The 15194-nt window shown below is 48.0% G+C and overlaps 14 protein-coding genes across 14 annotated transcripts; 6 read left to right on the top strand and 8 right to left on the bottom strand.

Annotated features, from left to right (window-relative positions):
- Positions 1-132: 132 nt before the first annotated feature.
- NEMAJ01_0093 (phosphatidylserine decarboxylase) lies at positions 133-1179 on the bottom strand (the record flags this gene model as incomplete). Its single annotated transcript, XM_047913931.1, has 1 exon — positions 133-1179. The coding sequence occupies one exon, from the start codon at positions 1177-1179 to the stop codon at positions 133-135; it is 1047 nt and encodes a 348-aa protein (XP_047769888.1).
- A 56-nt stretch (positions 1180-1235) lies between these two features.
- Positions 1236-2279, top strand: NEMAJ01_0094 (glycerol-3-phosphate dehydrogenase (NAD+); the record flags this gene model as incomplete). Its single annotated transcript, XM_047913932.1, has 1 exon — positions 1236-2279. One exon carries the CDS (start codon positions 1236-1238, stop codon positions 2277-2279), a length of 1044 nt encoding a protein of 347 aa, XP_047769889.1.
- Positions 2280-2301: 22 nt separating this feature from the next.
- NEMAJ01_0095 (uncharacterized protein) lies at positions 2302-3222 on the bottom strand (the record flags this gene model as incomplete). Its single annotated transcript, XM_047913933.1, has 1 exon — positions 2302-3222. The coding sequence occupies one exon, from the start codon at positions 3220-3222 to the stop codon at positions 2302-2304; it is 921 nt and encodes a 306-aa protein (XP_047769890.1).
- A 428-nt stretch (positions 3223-3650) lies between these two features.
- NEMAJ01_0096 (uncharacterized protein) lies at positions 3651-4970 on the top strand (the record flags this gene model as incomplete). Its single annotated transcript, XM_047913934.1, has 1 exon — positions 3651-4970. One exon carries the CDS (start codon positions 3651-3653, stop codon positions 4968-4970), a length of 1320 nt encoding a protein of 439 aa, XP_047769891.1.
- A 63-nt stretch (positions 4971-5033) lies between these two features.
- Positions 5034-5357, bottom strand: NEMAJ01_0097 (uncharacterized protein; the record flags this gene model as incomplete). The annotated part of the gene is made up of 1 exon (XM_047913935.1): positions 5034-5357. One exon carries the CDS (start codon positions 5355-5357, stop codon positions 5034-5036), a length of 324 nt encoding a protein of 107 aa, XP_047769892.1.
- Positions 5358-5440: 83 nt separating this feature from the next.
- On the top strand, positions 5441-5878 carry NEMAJ01_0098 (uncharacterized protein; the record flags this gene model as incomplete). The annotated part of the gene is made up of 1 exon (XM_047913936.1): positions 5441-5878. One exon carries the CDS (start codon positions 5441-5443, stop codon positions 5876-5878), a length of 438 nt encoding a protein of 145 aa, XP_047769893.1.
- Positions 5879-5922: 44 nt separating this feature from the next.
- Positions 5923-6237, top strand: NEMAJ01_0099 (uncharacterized protein; the record flags this gene model as incomplete). The annotated part of the gene is made up of 1 exon (XM_047913937.1): positions 5923-6237. One exon carries the CDS (start codon positions 5923-5925, stop codon positions 6235-6237), a length of 315 nt encoding a protein of 104 aa, XP_047769894.1.
- Positions 6238-6680: 443 nt separating this feature from the next.
- NEMAJ01_0100 (ER lumen protein retaining receptor) lies at positions 6681-7445 on the bottom strand (the record flags this gene model as incomplete). Its single annotated transcript, XM_047913938.1, has 1 exon — positions 6681-7445. The coding sequence occupies one exon, from the start codon at positions 7443-7445 to the stop codon at positions 6681-6683; it is 765 nt and encodes a 254-aa protein (XP_047769895.1).
- Positions 7446-7592: 147 nt separating this feature from the next.
- On the bottom strand, positions 7593-8789 carry NEMAJ01_0101 (CCR4-NOT transcription complex subunit 3; the record flags this gene model as incomplete). The annotated part of the gene is made up of 1 exon (XM_047913939.1): positions 7593-8789. The coding sequence occupies one exon, from the start codon at positions 8787-8789 to the stop codon at positions 7593-7595; it is 1197 nt and encodes a 398-aa protein (XP_047769896.1).
- An 89-nt stretch (positions 8790-8878) lies between these two features.
- On the top strand, positions 8879-9412 carry NEMAJ01_0102 (uncharacterized protein; the record flags this gene model as incomplete). The annotated part of the gene is made up of 1 exon (XM_047913940.1): positions 8879-9412. The coding sequence occupies one exon, from the start codon at positions 8879-8881 to the stop codon at positions 9410-9412; it is 534 nt and encodes a 177-aa protein (XP_047769897.1).
- A 97-nt stretch (positions 9413-9509) lies between these two features.
- Positions 9510-11996, top strand: NEMAJ01_0103 (uncharacterized protein; the record flags this gene model as incomplete). The annotated part of the gene is made up of 1 exon (XM_047913941.1): positions 9510-11996. One exon carries the CDS (start codon positions 9510-9512, stop codon positions 11994-11996), a length of 2487 nt encoding a protein of 828 aa, XP_047769898.1.
- A 474-nt stretch (positions 11997-12470) lies between these two features.
- On the bottom strand, positions 12471-12770 carry NEMAJ01_0104 (uncharacterized protein; the record flags this gene model as incomplete). Its single annotated transcript, XM_047913942.1, has 1 exon — positions 12471-12770. One exon carries the CDS (start codon positions 12768-12770, stop codon positions 12471-12473), a length of 300 nt encoding a protein of 99 aa, XP_047769899.1.
- Positions 12771-12983: 213 nt separating this feature from the next.
- On the bottom strand, positions 12984-14243 carry NEMAJ01_0105 (transcription initiation factor TFIIH subunit 4; the record flags this gene model as incomplete). The annotated part of the gene is made up of 1 exon (XM_047913943.1): positions 12984-14243. One exon carries the CDS (start codon positions 14241-14243, stop codon positions 12984-12986), a length of 1260 nt encoding a protein of 419 aa, XP_047769900.1.
- A 350-nt stretch (positions 14244-14593) lies between these two features.
- On the bottom strand, positions 14594-15166 carry NEMAJ01_0106 (uncharacterized protein; the record flags this gene model as incomplete). The annotated part of the gene is made up of 1 exon (XM_047913944.1): positions 14594-15166. The coding sequence occupies one exon, from the start codon at positions 15164-15166 to the stop codon at positions 14594-14596; it is 573 nt and encodes a 190-aa protein (XP_047769901.1).
- Between the last annotated feature and the right edge of the window lie 28 nt (positions 15167-15194).

The raw sequence follows: 15194 nt of genomic DNA on the forward strand, positions 1-15194 counted from the left end.
CGCGCAGCTTGTTCAATCTATGCACACCTCAGCCATGTGCTGCCAGAGAGCGCCTATATACACGGCAGAACTCTATTCTCGACTTTACATACCTAATGTTGGGGCGGGTGAAAGCTACCAGCAGTGCGCGGCCTACTTTGCACCCTTGGTGGAGGAAGGGCTCTTCCAGTGCCCAATAGTCTCTCCCATCCGAACTCCCCCCTCCGTTCGGTCCCAAGCAAAGGCCCTGGGGGCTTCAAAAACAAGCACAACAGTCGAGCCTAGGCTGAAATGGCCCAGCTCGCTGCCTTTCTTGTACTGGACCTTGCCAGAAAACATCACGGAAGGCGCTGTGTATAGGCCAGGAAGTTGGTTCGTGGATATTTTCACCGCCTCTGCGTGTATGCTTCCCACACCAACACTCCCCACCGCAACCATATAGCATGCGCCGTGTCTGCATTTCCCTTCGAAAACAATTCGCTCGTTCTTGGAGAGAAGCCCAGGGAAGAACTCCATGGGAAGCCTTCCGACAGAAAATAAAAAGGAAGGAACATGGAGCACTTTCTCCAGCACAAAGTCTGTGTAGTTGTGGAAACGATGATAGTCTTTTGGTGACAGGTATATCACCATTTGCTGGAGGGTGTTCTCAGGGCCTACTCGGCCAAGAACGCCCTTGTCCAGAAGAAGCTCTTCTATGTTGTAGTTTATCCCTTTTATTGGGCAAGAGACTCCCTCCACTGCGCTTCCTGCATAAACAATAGTGCCATCAACAGGGGAAGTTAGGCCGGGCCCTATTGGCCTTGCCCCCTTGTCCAGCTCTCTTGTAAAAAGCTCGCCTATGGACCTGTAGTCGGAGAGGCGTTTTTTCTTTGCGTCTTTCAGGTCAATCCCCAGCAGGTTCTTCGCCGCTCCAACAAAACACAGATTAAGTGGCCATGGAAACGGTATTTTGCACAGATATCCCTGCACCCGGCTGTATGTTTTGTGGGGGAATGTCCGCATAATCGAATATCTGAGGTCGAATTTCTCCGAAGACATGAGCATATCGTATGCGATATTTACAATGCTAACGGCAAACAAAAGAAACGCGCCTATCTGCAGCGCAGTGACAATGCGGCTTTTGTATCGGAACTTTCTTTTTTCTGTGATAAATGTAATATTTTCTATTTCAGCATGAGAAGCTATTGCGGGGTGCTTCATCGTATTCTAATAATTTTTGGCATTTATTATTTAGTTTTGTAAATAAAAATAAAAGGATGTACCGCAAAGTATCTGTAATAGGCGGAGGCAGCTGGGGAACAACTGTAGCAAAAGTGGTAGGCGAAAACTATGCCAGAAAAGGCAAAGAGGAAAAGGTGACTCTTTGGATATACGAAGAGAAAGTGGGCGGGCGCAACCTAACAGAGATAATAAACATGGACCATGTGAACACAAAGTATCTTCCTGGGGTAAGCCTGCCTGAAAACGTGCAGGCGCTGTCAAGTGTCGAGCAGGCTGTTGAGGGCGCCGAGATAGTTTTGCTCACAGTCCCACACGAGTTCCTGGACGGAATACTCAATAGCATGAAAGGCAAGATTTCAAAAAGTGCTATTCTTGTGATTTTAACAAAGGGCTTTTTCTTTAAGGGCGACAAGATGGAGCTGATCTCAGAGAACATTAAAAAAAGCATGGGCGTGAGAGTGTGCACGCTTATGGGCGCAAACATTGCAGGAGATGTCGCAAACTGCCTTTTGAGCGAGTGCACGCTTGGGTACGAGGACGCAGAGGCCAGAGACGCTGTTTTGGAGCTTTTCGAGTCCCCGTACTTTAAAGTCAACCCAGTTTTGGACTCTGGTTGCGTTGAGGTCTGTGGGACTCTGAAGAACGTGGTTGCAATCGGATGCGGGATTGTTGCAGGAAACAAGCACGGAGTAAACACGCTTGCTGCGGTGATCAGAAATGGCCTGCTGGAGATGGTCAGGTTCTGCGACCAGTTTATCAAAAAGGCGTCGTCCCCAGAGGCCGTTCCAAGAGTGTTCTTTGAGTCGTGCGGGCTGGCCGATTTGATAGTGACGTGCACGTCGGGAAGAAACTTCAAATTTTCCAAGCTGGCAGCAGAAAAAGGCATTTCAATATCAAAAATAGAGACCGAGGAAATGAACGGGCAGAAGCTGCAGGGATACTCAACCATCAAGGAGCTGATCCAGTTTATGGGGCTGAACAAGATTGAAAAAGAGTACCCCTTCCTGTATGCAATAAGTATATCCGCCACAACAGACTTGTCAGCTGACAAGATCCTGCAAGCCATCCAAGAAAAATAAACAAGCTATTCGGGTTTTGCGTTTATTTATGGCCTAAAAAACTAGCGGGCGTCATTGTGTAGAGAGAAACAGCGTCGCTGAGCCTGTTGAAAATAAGAATCTTCTGCGAGCACAGAAAGAACACGCTCTTGATGATCTCCTTTCGGTCTCTTTTCAGCAGGCGGCATAGTTCCGATATTCCAACAACGGGCTTCTCCATCAGAATCAAAGCTATGGTGTAGTTCAGAGCGTTCTCATTTGTTTTGTGCCTGAGGTACGCCTGCTTTGCCTCGAGCCGCTTCTGGTAGTACTTCATCAAAAGAAGAACCATGCACTCTTTTGCGCCAGGATGGGTGCCTATGGTCAGTATTTGCTCGTATATGAAGTTGACTGTCTCTATGGACAGGTTTACAAAAGGTATAAAATAGCTGTGGAAGTCAATGTGGCAGTCTGCGCGCGAGTAAATGGTGAACCCTGCATTCTGCTTGGACGTTTTGACGTTCAGGCTTTTTGCCAGCTGAACCACTTCCTTCGACACGTTTGAATACTCTCTTATCTGCTCTATTTGCTCAAGCTCTTTTTGCAACATCTCTTTTTGCTTTAAAAGCTCTCCAAGCTGGATTTTCTTTATGTACAGTTCTGCTGCTTTGCTCTGCTGCCTGGAAACCTCAACCTCGATTCGGTCCTGGCTCAGACTCTGGATGCAGTTTTCCTCATGGGCCATGCTCACAGCATGCAGAGAGACAAAATCGTGCTCTATAGGAATGCCGAATTGCAGGCAGATCTCTTTGAATCGCTGGAACAGCTCTATAAGCTCGGTGTCGGAGTAGCAGCGCGCCTTGTTTGTAATTCCAAAGGCTCGGCATATTTCCATAAATCCAAAATGGTCTTCCGGGTCCAGCTCTTCCGCTGCATACTTCTTAAGTGCGCACAAAGAAGTTCCTCTGAAGCTTTTTTCAAACATTCTAAAATATTCTGGAAACCACGTACTTATCAGCACTTGGCCATATACGCGCGAAATGTGCATTTTTTCTTGATCAGAAACACTGCCGTGCTGCAGACCCTGCACTGGGCTGCGTAAAAAGGGCAAAAATTTAGAAAACACGGCATATATCAGAGCACATGCCATTTCCTGCAGGGGCATTTTGCACTTTGGTGCCGCACTTTCCCGTCCTTCTTATGCGCATTTTTAGCAAGTGCTTGAAGTGCGGCAGTGCAAACAGTGCCTTGGGGAAACTAGCACCCACGCAAAGAAACACAAAAGTGGACGCCTGGCCTGGCTGCATAGAAGGCACTGGCTGCTCCTTTGGGCGTAAGGATGGGGGAGTGCTGCAGGCGTGCTGGAGAGGTGCTTGAGTGCACTAAAATTTAATTGCGAGACTGTTTGTTTGTATGAAAGAGCTGGACAATCTGCTTGTGCTAATAGAAAAAGCAGAGTGGGCGTCGCATGTGTACAAAGAAGCTGGAGAGGCATACCATGCCTCGTACCAGAGGTTCACACAGGCAGCAGTGCATCCCAGAAACAGGACGTGGAGGTCTGATGCGCTGATTCTTTCCCTGCTGAAGCACTGCGACATCCAGGGGCTTACTTTGCAGGGCATCAACAAGATAACGAAGATGGTCTCTTCAGACTTGGACAAAGCCATCAAAGCGGCGCAGGCCCACCTCAGGGAAGCCCAGGCAGAGCTGGAGCGCATGGAAAGAGAGATGCGCGAAGAGTTCCAAAAAGTGCAAAAGGCTGTGCAAAAAAGATGCAAGGCCCTTGGCGGCGCAGGCGATGTATGGAAGGCAGACTTCGACCTAAAAAAAGAGATCCGCGTGTATGTTTCCAAAGAGAGCAAGCTTCGCCTGCTGGAGCAGAAAGCCAAAAGCAGCCACCAGCAGGCCCACGACCTCCTGCTAAAGGCGTATTATAGAACGCTGAACGAGTACATGGCATGTGCCGCCGGACACCTAAACATTCTTTCAAATGACGTCTCAGAGCATGTAGGCCCTGCGTGCAGCTCAAAGATTCCGAAAAGCGAGCCTTGTTTGGAAACGCCCACGTCTCTGTCTATGGGCACGCCAACAGAAACCCCAGACTTGACGCTGGAGCAGCTCGAGAAAACCCGGTTTGGGGAGCTGTACAGCCAGGCCCTGCGGGAAGCCCGGGGAAAGGCCAAGGCCGATCCGGCTGGCAGTCTGGCAGTGCGCGGGTGCGGCCTTTTCATAGTTCCCAAAATATCAAGCGACCACTTGCTATTTGTTGTATGCACAAGCACGGACTATTTGCATGCTTTTTCTATACAGCCAATATTAAATAAGATATCTACTGATTTATTCATGGAAGACTCAGAGTGTCCTGTCAAGGCCTTGCAAAGAACGCTCTCCACATATAGCGAGCCTGAAATAGAAAAGATAAACAGCTACCTGCTCAGTCACATAGGAGATCTTTCCGTGATTGAGAAGGTGTTTCCGATAAACCTGAAAAATATGAGGGTTTCTATGCGTGGAGGCGGATGCGAAATGCTTATAACAGAAGCGGGCGCTATGTTCTTTGCCAAGCAGGTTAAGGTGCAAGCGGGCAATGTTCAGCAAATGAGAAAGTTCTACTCTCTGGTGAAAGAAGAAGCGTGCTTGGAGGCGGCCCATGCCCATAGCTCTGATGAAACAGGGGCACGTGCCGAGCTCCCACTGTCGTGGTCTCCAGCTACATATGAGAACCCTTGGTAGCTAAGCAAGCGCAGGCACTCATCTGGGCGCTGTGAGGCTGCAGGCTTTTCTGCGCTCGGGAGCTTAGCTTTCAGCGGGCGCAGAAGACAGCTCTTTCAGGGCCTGCATGAAGTCATCATAGTTGAAGGCAATAAGACCAACTAGATTTAGAAGGTATACGCCTATCAGCCACGTAAACCACTGCCCGCCAGTTGCAATGAATATGAATTCAATCATTTTGGTCGCATGAAGCGCGCCTATAAGGAGAGTAAACACGTTGGATAGAGACATGGTTCCTTCAAAGGCCGGGAGCAAGCTTAGGAACACAGCACAAATGCAAAATATAAATGCAAATACGGTGAAAAATATCTTGGTTTTACTCCATTGAATTGTTTTGTGTATGTTCATTTGCATTCTGCTGTAGCAAAGTGTTTAAAAGAGAAAGGGTAAAACACGGTTTGAAAACCCAAACAAATTTGAAAAAAAATACAATGAATAAAACAGACGGAGACATTTTGGAGGAGTTCAGGCAGAGGCGGCTGAAGGAGCTGCAGCAGCAAATAACTCTAAAGGAAATAACAGACGAGACCCTGCTTTGTAAAAAAACAAAATCTGAAACCCTCATAGTGCACTTCTACAACAAAAACTTCCAGCGGTGCAAAGAAATGAACCGTGTCCTGGAGGAAATAGCGCCCAAGTACCCTGCCGTCCAGTTTCTGTGCGCCGAGGCAGACAAGTTTCCGTTCATAACCGAGCGGCTGGAAATTAAGCAGCTCCCGTATTTGGCCACATTTATGCAGGGATACTTCACCGGGGGCATAATAGGCTTCCAGGACATCGGGGAGGAGCATCTTGATAAAGGCTTGCTAGAGCAGTATATTGTGCAGTCTGGCCTTCTTGATAAAAAGGCCTCTGAAAGTGACCAATAGCCGCCCAAGGTAAAGCATATAAGAAAACAAGGCACTGCGTATGGATGTTTGAGAGGCTTGAAGAGCTGAAAAGGGTGTGCCAGGACAAAGCGCGGATCAAGGAGATTATACTCCAGGCAATAGAGGCCAAAAGGCAAAGCATAAAGACCAAGCAAAGGGTTTTGGAGGTTATGGACATGCTTATTATAAACAGGGTGAATATGACTGAGGAGCTAGAGTTTATGGAAAAAAGGGCGTGCGCTGCACAGTCCGCAGAGAGCGCGAGAAAAGCCAAAGAGGACAGCTACTACACCAGACGGGTCGCAGAACTTGTTGTGTTTTTTGAGAGCGCCTACAAGGCAAAATCCGTTGAGAAGTGATGTCTGGGCAGGCTGAAACAGAGCGTGCGAATAGAATGCTAGGGTGCACAGAAGGCTCTGTTGCTTTGCTACGTGTGCAGCTTCTATGTTTGAAACACGCATAGGCAGTCTAACTTGGCAGTGGTTAATAAGGCAGGCTAGATTTATGCAAAAATAAATGCAGCGCTAGAGCAAAATTCTATTGTAGGCTCCAGCCTCAACTTGCGCAATGGGTAAAAATAAAAATGCCAATTTCAGCGCTTTTTCAGAGATGCATACCAAAAGCACAAAAACTGTGCAGATTCGGCCTGCCCATACACATTTACAGCATGCGCTTTTTCCTCTTCTTTCGCACGCGCAAAACATCCGCAACCGAGGGACGTCAGCATGTCTTTGAATTGACAGATAAAATAACACATTTATTATATCGAATCTCGCTTTTCTGGAGATTGTGCGCGATTCTACTACTTCTTCAGCGACAGGGCGTCGTACAAAAACCTTTTGGGGTTGACCTTGAAGATGCGGCCCTTTGCAACAAATGACTTTATATACACCATAAACAGCTCTGTGTATATGAGTGTCTGGAGAACAGCTCCCCATAGAAGCAGATGGCTTGCCAACACACGGGTTGTGGCCCACTTGAACACCCATATAAGCATGTATATAAGCCTGTACAGGCCCAGGAACAGAACATAGTGTATTGTAAGCGTCTCCCCCTCGCCTGCCTTGTTGAGCAAAGTAAGCTGCGGGAGAATGGAGACAGACTCCAGGACAACAGAAGACGCCCACATCCACTCTATGACTCCCCGGATAAACCTGTTGCTTGAAGCCTCGGGGATCTTAAAGAGGAATCCGCCGCTCACCAGGGAGAATATTATCATGTAGGAGATCGGCGTGTCGTCGTATTCGCTGTCGTACGAGTAGAAGTAGTCGCGCATCATTTTGTATATCACATTTGACTGGAGAGAAATAAATACAACCTTCATAATCCCGTTGTAAATAAATCTGTACTGAGTTAGCATCTTCTTTGTGTAGAGAAAGAAGTACACAAGATCTGTGTATCTCCATATGTACACGGTCAAATAGAGTATCTGCGCCTTCAAAGATATTCCAGAGCACGATCTGGTTCTTTTCATTTTGACCAAAAGAGTCACCAAAGAAAGCACATGCAAAATGTCGGCAGAAGTGCGCAAAACTATCTCAGTGCATTTCCCTACTTTATCCAGCATGCAGAAATAAAATTTCAAACTATTTGTGCCAAACAAACACAAGTGTTTTGCTTTTGGAATCACTGTGTTTCCCAGCTGTTTGCCCTTGAAAGCGCATGCTGTCAGGCCTGTGCGGAGTGCATGTTTCTTCTGTTTACGTGTATTTATTTATAGGCTTATGTCCTCCAGATACTTGTAGTCAAATCTAAAGTTTTCCTTCTTTCTACTGCTCCACGACACCTCGTAGTCAAAGAATATGTACGTGCCCTGCTCGTACTCTTCCGTTATAATGCTAGGCTCTTCTAGCCGCTGAAACCACGCCATATACTTTGTGTGAAACCGCCAAGAGTAGTTTTTTAGCTCTTTTGCTGCGTAGTACTGGCATGCAGTGTTCTGGTGGAAGTAGAATATAAAAAAAAGCGTGTCCATGTCCAGCTTCTGGTAGAATTCAGGATTGCTTAATAAAATGCTTGCTTTTGTTGGAAAATGCGCAGGAATGTCCTCGTTGTCGTCCTTCGGGCCAGTTTCGGCACATATCCCGTTGTAGTTCAGGTAGTTTCTCATGCTATTTACAAGTTGCACACCTAGCGGAGTTTTTATGTTTTCGATTCTTCTGGACAGCGCATAAAAGTGGGACTTTGTGTCTGTTTTCTCCTTTTCGCTCGGCCTCTTCTCTTTTGGGAGCGGGGCTGGCTCGGAAAAGGACAGCGCTTCTTTCTTCTCCTCTATTTCCTTCTTCTTTCGCCGGGCCTCTCCGGTGCTTTCTCCTTTCCAGACGCCCTCCGAAGATTCATCTTTTCCCACAGGGGAGCTTATAAGCGCATTTACCAAGTCTAACACGCTCTTTTTCCCCTCGTAGTACTCGTTTAGATACAGGCCCACAGGATCTTTCTTCTCAACTGCCTTGGCCAGAAGCGTCTCCATGTACTCTACAGTTATCTGCGTTGTTTTCTTTGTTTTTATTTCTAGCTCTAGGTTTTTAATGGCCTCTGCAACCTTTTCCTTTTCTGGCCGGTTGTAAAATACCTCTGCCTTTTCCTGCAAGTACTTCCCCACAGCGCCCTCTATTTCTATCATTACATCAACCCCTTTCCTATACACCTCTATTTCCTCCTTTATCTTGTCCTCCTTCGCTCCGCTTTTCAAAAGCTCTTTCAGGTTGTTTAGCTTCTTGACCTCCTTCTTCAGCTCTTTCTCTAGCTTCCCCCTCTCATGGAAGGTCAGCAAAGGCGCCTTTGGAATTTCCTTTATTTCTCCGCCAGTTTTTGTGTACCCCAGCTTTTTGATTATGCCCAGAACTATCTTTCCGCCTTCCTGTATTTTTTTGCCTGTTCTTTCTATTTCGACAAGCTTCTTTCCAGCCATTTCGTCGCAAATAAAAACCAGAAATATATTCAAAATGCAAAGCCAAGTCTTATTTTTATTTGGAAGTGTGCAGAAATATTTAGACACCGATGCAAAAAGAGCGCGCAGAAACAGGTAGGTGCCGGGAGGAAGAAAATGTGCAGGAAATAAACATAGAAGATGTGTACGACGGCATTCCCGTGTCTGTAAAGGGCGAAGTGAAGGCGTGTGTCTATGCCATTAAAGAAGAAACCGCCGATATTTCGGAGGCAGGGGATTCTGGGGGTAAGTATCTGGGGGGCAGAGGCCAGGCAGGGCCCAGCGTTGTCGAGTCCCTGGAGGTGTTTTCGTACGAGAAAAAAACTGCTCCTCTTATTAAGCACATTGCACAGAAGGTGCTGGAGACAGAGCTTGCACATTTAGCGGAGAAAGGCGAAAAAATTTCTCTGTGTTTGTCCGTGTTCTCCAGCAAGAGATACCTGCAGGGCGCCGTCTGCGGGCTAAACAGCCTGCTCAAGCACCTTTCCGTCCCCACACAGTATTGCATAGAGGACTCGCCCTGCAATGGCTCCAACAGAATGAGCATCCGGAGCACGGGGGGTGCTGTAATTTACTCTGTATGGACAAAGCCATTTTCCGACTAGAGCATATGGATTTGGGCTAGGTTTATATGAAGATTTGATTTTTGGGGCTGATTAAAGGAATGAATTAAACATATAATGAAATTCATTTTTAATTTTAATGGAATATTTTGTCATACTCACAAACAAAGGTCCTGCGGTGTTTCAGAAGACATCGCCCACGCATGGGCGGGTTTTATTTTCAGGGAGAGAGTATGCGGTGCCCATAGACGACTCAGATTTGGCAAAAAATGAGGGAAAGGGGGACTCGCAAATTCAGGCTATTGTATGGTCGTCAATCCAAGTTATTCAGACGCAGATGTTTGGGAAGTTTCTTATCAAGAAGAGAAAGCCTGTTCAGGTTGTGAAAAGAGATGAAAAGCCGGGGAGCAGCCGACTAACAAGCAAGACCAAGACCTCTGTCATGGGGATCCTCCTGGGGGCAGGTCTTGCAAAAATGTTCAAAAGCCCGTTTGGGAAGGCAAAGGCCTCTGACTCGGGTGAGTATGTGGAGGGCGAGTTTTCGACGTTTCGGGACGCTCTTAAGAAGGAAAAGCCTCTCGAGCCTCTGATTGTTTTTGAGGTTGGCGACAAGGGAGAGCTTTTCCAGTGCAAGTTCAAGATAGCCCTGAGCGAGGACGGAAGCACCCAGTTTGTGAGCGCGCAAGACTGCAGCAAGAAGAGCACCGAGTACTCTCCAGCCGCGAACCTTCTTCTGAAGGGCGCCCAGAAAAACTTCTATGTGGGAGAGTTCGGGTTCATCCAGGGCCTTGCCAAGAGCAAAACCTGCATAAAGGAGGTTGGAAACTGGCTGTACAACACCGACCACACAGAAATATTCAGCAACTTGCAAAATATCATTGAGATGCTTATAGGCGCATTTGTAAATACAGTTGTTCGTTCTCTCTCCAGCGAGTACCAGGTTCCAAGCATAGACGAGTACATCACAGCAGACACAAAGGACTATGCCGGCCTGATATACAAGCCGCCCACCAAGACAGCTGCCATGGAGAAAGTCCTGGAAAAGCTGCAGGAAATAAGCGACAAAAACCTTGTGAATGTGGCCATGGCCACTGCCAGCCTGTCCATGCTGTCGTATTTTGACGAGCTTACACATGTGATATACTCAAATGAGTTTATTAAGTACATTGCGTCGGTTGAGGAGAACATATCCCGGTACAAGAAGAGATATACCTCCGAGCTGATGGCGGCAGAGCGAAAGTTCAACTGCAACCTGTGCTTTCTTTTTGTTGATGTGTACCACCGCCTGATCAAGTACAGGCTTTACATCACAGAGGCCATGAAAACGCTGGAAAAGGGGCCGGAAAGGGACACCCACTCGCTCTCGGCCAGGCCTGGAGAGCTCCCAGACTCGGAAGAGCCCGAGAGTGCCTCTGGCGCCGCGCTTTTCCCCAAGGAGATGGGCGCGCTGTCAGAACACTGCACCCGGCTTTCAGAGCTTCTCAAGGCAACCGAAAGATTCAAAAAGATAAAGTCGCTTACCACCTCCGGCATTGTTTTCCCCGACTGCATAGATGACTTCATAGAGACGTTTGAGCTTACAAACGGGCTTGTCATCATCACCCGAGACAATGTTGTGATAGTCAACGGCGCCCACGTGACGTCCATCATATCAAAGAAAGAGATGTTTGCGTGCATACCTTCGTCCCAGGACACAGAGTACCCCACTGTGTACATAGACATAGCGGTTTCGTCCCTGTATCCGCCAGCAGCAAACTTTGTGACCGACGTGGTTGAGCAGGTGCGTGTCCACTGGATCCGGCTGAACTTTAAGTGGGACGGAAACCAAAGCAGGTTCATAGACGCGTGCCAGTGCCGAAGCGTCTCCACAATTGCAGGCCTGGAAATGCGCCTGCGAAGCAACACCGTGCCTGTTGGAAGGACTTTGCGCGATAGAATGCTCAAGTGCAACGCAAAAAACAGCCACAGGCGCATGCTTGCTATCCGGGCGCAGCGCGACTTGGCCCCAACGGCAGACCTGTACACATACGGGCAGAAAAAGAGAATGGGCGAGGCTGTTCTTTTTGGGATCAAGGCGTGGATTGACTCTGCCCTGCAGGAGTACTCGAACTCGCTCTCTTCTGTCACAGCGCACAAGGCAGCAGCCTTTGACAAGCTCCTTCTCAGAGAGGTCAACAACGTAATTAAATACCACAAAACACACGCCAGCATTTCCGGGCATGACGAGAAGAATGAGTTCAGCTGTGTGCTTTCGGACGCCTACTCTTTGGGGCCGGGCATTCTGGTTTTTGTCGAGTATCTTTCGTACGTGTACAGAATGCTTTCGCCTGCGGACGTGCGCGCATACTCAAACTCTGCCATGAGCGCGCTCTCGACAGTCCACGAAATGCGAAACCCCGAGGTGGGAAATGACGAGTTTTTGGAGCTTGCAATTGGCTGCTCCAAGTCCATGGCTGTGCCAGAGTCCCTGGACAGAAACGAGTTTTTGCTGTCTCTTTTGGTGGTAAGATTCTTCACCATTGCAGCGCCTGACATAGGAATGCACAGATACTTGGCAATCTGCGCGCCCCTGTTCATTTTCAACTCAAGAGACCTCATTGCTCTCCCAAAGTGCACTGGCCGGTAGTTTTTCCGTGCGCGTGTGCTGCCCGTTCTACCAGCCGAGTTGCCTTTTTTGCAGTTTTTAGGCTTGGGCTTCCTAGTCTGCGAAATAAAACCTTTCTCTGTTTCCACTTTTGGTGCACTTCTTTCAGGCTGGGCGCAGGGCGGTGTGCTGCAACTCGAAGCTTTTCCGTGGGTGTGGGCCCCTGCATATTTTTCTTTCTCTTTTTATTTTCTCTTTTTTGTATCCCCTGTCCTTTCGGACATTCGGACATGATGAGCATATTTATAGTTATCCCTGTCTGAGCGTGATGATGCAAAATTCTCTGATCCATTACAGTATAAACACTTTCTGGGCGAGCACATACCCTGCGAGCCCAACAGACCCTAAAACCCTGTGCACAGTACATATTGCGGCGTTGCTTTATTTATTTGGTGCATCCACGCACGGACTTCTTCTATGCCATGCCTCCGCTGGCGAAGTGCATGCTGCCTGCAGCTACTTGTAATGGCTGTCAAATCTGCTCCAAATATCTTTTATCTGCACGTTTATTTCCCCCAGGCTTAGCATCATCTTCATGTACTCCTCGTGCGTGTTTTCACGGGTTTCCTTCTGCCGGTGGTTCACATACTCCACTATTCTTTTGTGTGGTATGTTTAAAGCCTTTGATACAATTTTTAGATTCTTCTTTGTCAGTTTTATGTCGTGCTTGTAGAAGTATGTGTCCAGCTGCTCCAGCTGCGCAACTGTCAGCTCTGGATTTCTTCCTCTGGGCTTTCTCTGTATTTCCTCCTCCATCCGTCTAAGCTAGGTTGCAATAATAATATTCCTCATTTTTTAAATAGGCGATATTAAATGCCAACTTAAGACTCTATTTGACCGTTCTAGGGCTGCTGTCTATTTGCTATTAATACAAAGTGACACTAATGAAAACAGCTGCACACAGACCAGCCCATTTCCCCAGGTGCCACGGCCTTTTCTATTTTCCAGCTGGCTCCTCCCTGCGCCCGTCTACTTTATGTTCGTTTTTATGAACTCCTTCACTGCGTCGTAGCTTTCCACGTCCACCACGAGCACTCTTTTTTCTCTGTACGACCGATGCCTGATGTTTCTATTGCTGCAGTGCGACTCCACCAGAAGGAAGTCCTTGTAGTTCAAAAAGTTGCTGAATAAATACGACTCCCACGACTCTATTCTGTTCATTCTCTTCTCCCACAGCCGAATCTGCTCTAAAACGTTCTCGTTTATTTCGTACTTGCAGTTCTTCGTCAGATACACGCGGATCTGCCCTGCAGTTATCCCATAGGCGAGCGCCTGCCGGATGCTGTCCTCGTTTATCATGCCCACAATCATGTTTGGAAACTCCCTGCATTTCACGCTGAACAGAGAAATAATAAAGACGTCCAGCGGGCTGTTGCTGTAGATGTACATCCGAAAGTTGCTCTCCAAAGCCAGAAACTTCCTGCCTCCCTCCACGTCGTCAAACAGCAGCCGGAACGAAGACGACAGGCGGACAGTGCTCTGCCCCATCACCAGCAGCCCCAGCGACTCGAAGAGCTCAAGCATGCTTGACTTCTGCGAGGCGTCCAAGGCATACTCTCGCTTTGGGTCTTTCGCCAGCAGCTCGCACAGCGTAAGCACCTCCCTCTCGGGGTCGCTGCGGTTTTCGGATATGTGTGCCACAATCAGCGACCACATCTGGTGCTTCCGCCCTGTCAGCAGAAAGTTGAACCCTTTGTGCGTCAGCCCTTCCCTGCTGATTATCCCCGTGCTGAGCATCAGCCGGCGGACAGCTTTGTTTCCGTCGGGCTTGTTTGATATTGTTCTATACAGCATGTTGCTGTACACCTCGCTCGAGCCTTCCCTCTCCCTGCTCTTTGCGCCCGCCTGCTGTGCCTCGCCATCCGCAGGGACTGCATACTGGCTCCTGGGCAGCCCAACAGAAGACGCCTTCTGCGGCCGTTCCACGTGGACCAGAACATTCTCCTCCACAGGGCGCGTGCACGCTGCCATGAAGTCGGTTCTCACGCGGTCGCTCAAAACATAGTACCCGCCCTCCTCCGTCACAACGCCCAGCAGAAGAACTTTCTCAACCTGCCTTTTTTCTACTCTGTGCACGGATATGTTGCTCCCCAAAAGAGAAAAAAGGGTCTTCTTTTCCTCAGAGTCCAGTAGCTTAAATACAGATAGAAACACATACCCCTTGCACACATCCATGCCTGGAAGATCCTTTACCCTCTCTATAAAACTGCTCACTGGACACTCCTGCATCTGAAAATATTTTCACTTTCCTCTTCTTATACACAGACGAACAGTCTCTTTTTTTCTGTTCTTTTTTCTTCACTATATATATTTTTGGACCGTATATATGTGTGCCAGCTTTTCCAAGGCATCGAATGGCACTTGCATTCCTTCTTCGCTCTTTAAGCATCGGGACTCAATTCGCACGTGTGTGTTTCTGTTCCCAAACGGCTTGCTGTAGGGCAAGCTGCGAGGGAAGTAATCAAGGGGGACCGCGCGAGGGTGGCAAACACTGCAGCGTTACTCTGGCAGAAGATCAGTCCGCGTGTGTACCGTAGAAGAAAGAAGGATAATAGGAATGCTTTTTGCTCCTGGCGAATTTATTGCATAAAGTTCTTGCACACAAAGCTCACGATTTGGCTGCGCTTCGTTGCCTCGCTCACCAAAAGGTTCCTGCTAAGCGCCTTTTTGTCCAGGCCGGAAATAGAGGCGAAAGCCTGGACGAACGCTGCAGTTTTTCTTTGCGCTTCTTCGTCGGCCGCTCTTCTGCTCTCCTCAGAGAGCTCGGACTCCTTGGGGAGAGGCTCGGTTTTCAGCAAAAAAACAATGCTTTCCTTGTTCATCCCGTACGAGGTGAAAAAGTTCTCAAACGCCTCCTTGGCCTGCATAATGTTTGCCTCTGTACAGATGTTCACCACAAAAACAACAAGGTGGCAGTTCTCTGTGTAGAATTTCCAGAAGTTTATGTGCTTCTGCTCGTCTGACACATCATACACCTCGGTCGAGTATCCTCCTCCTCGGACGGTGAACTGCTCGTACATTTCGGATGCAGGCGTGTCTTTTTTGTCTTTTCTGAGTATTTTTATAATGTCTTTCTTCCCAGAGCCTGGAGTGCCTATAAAGACAACACTTCTTTGCTTTCGGTTTATGCACTTGGAAATAAGAATGCCCATGAAAATTAAAAAATGCACAAATTTATGC

Source organism: Nematocida major (genome assembly GCF_021653875.1).
Source record: "Nematocida major strain JUm2507 chromosome Unknown 2424, whole genome shotgun sequence".
NCBI lineage: Eukaryota > Fungi > Microsporidia > Nematocida > Nematocida major.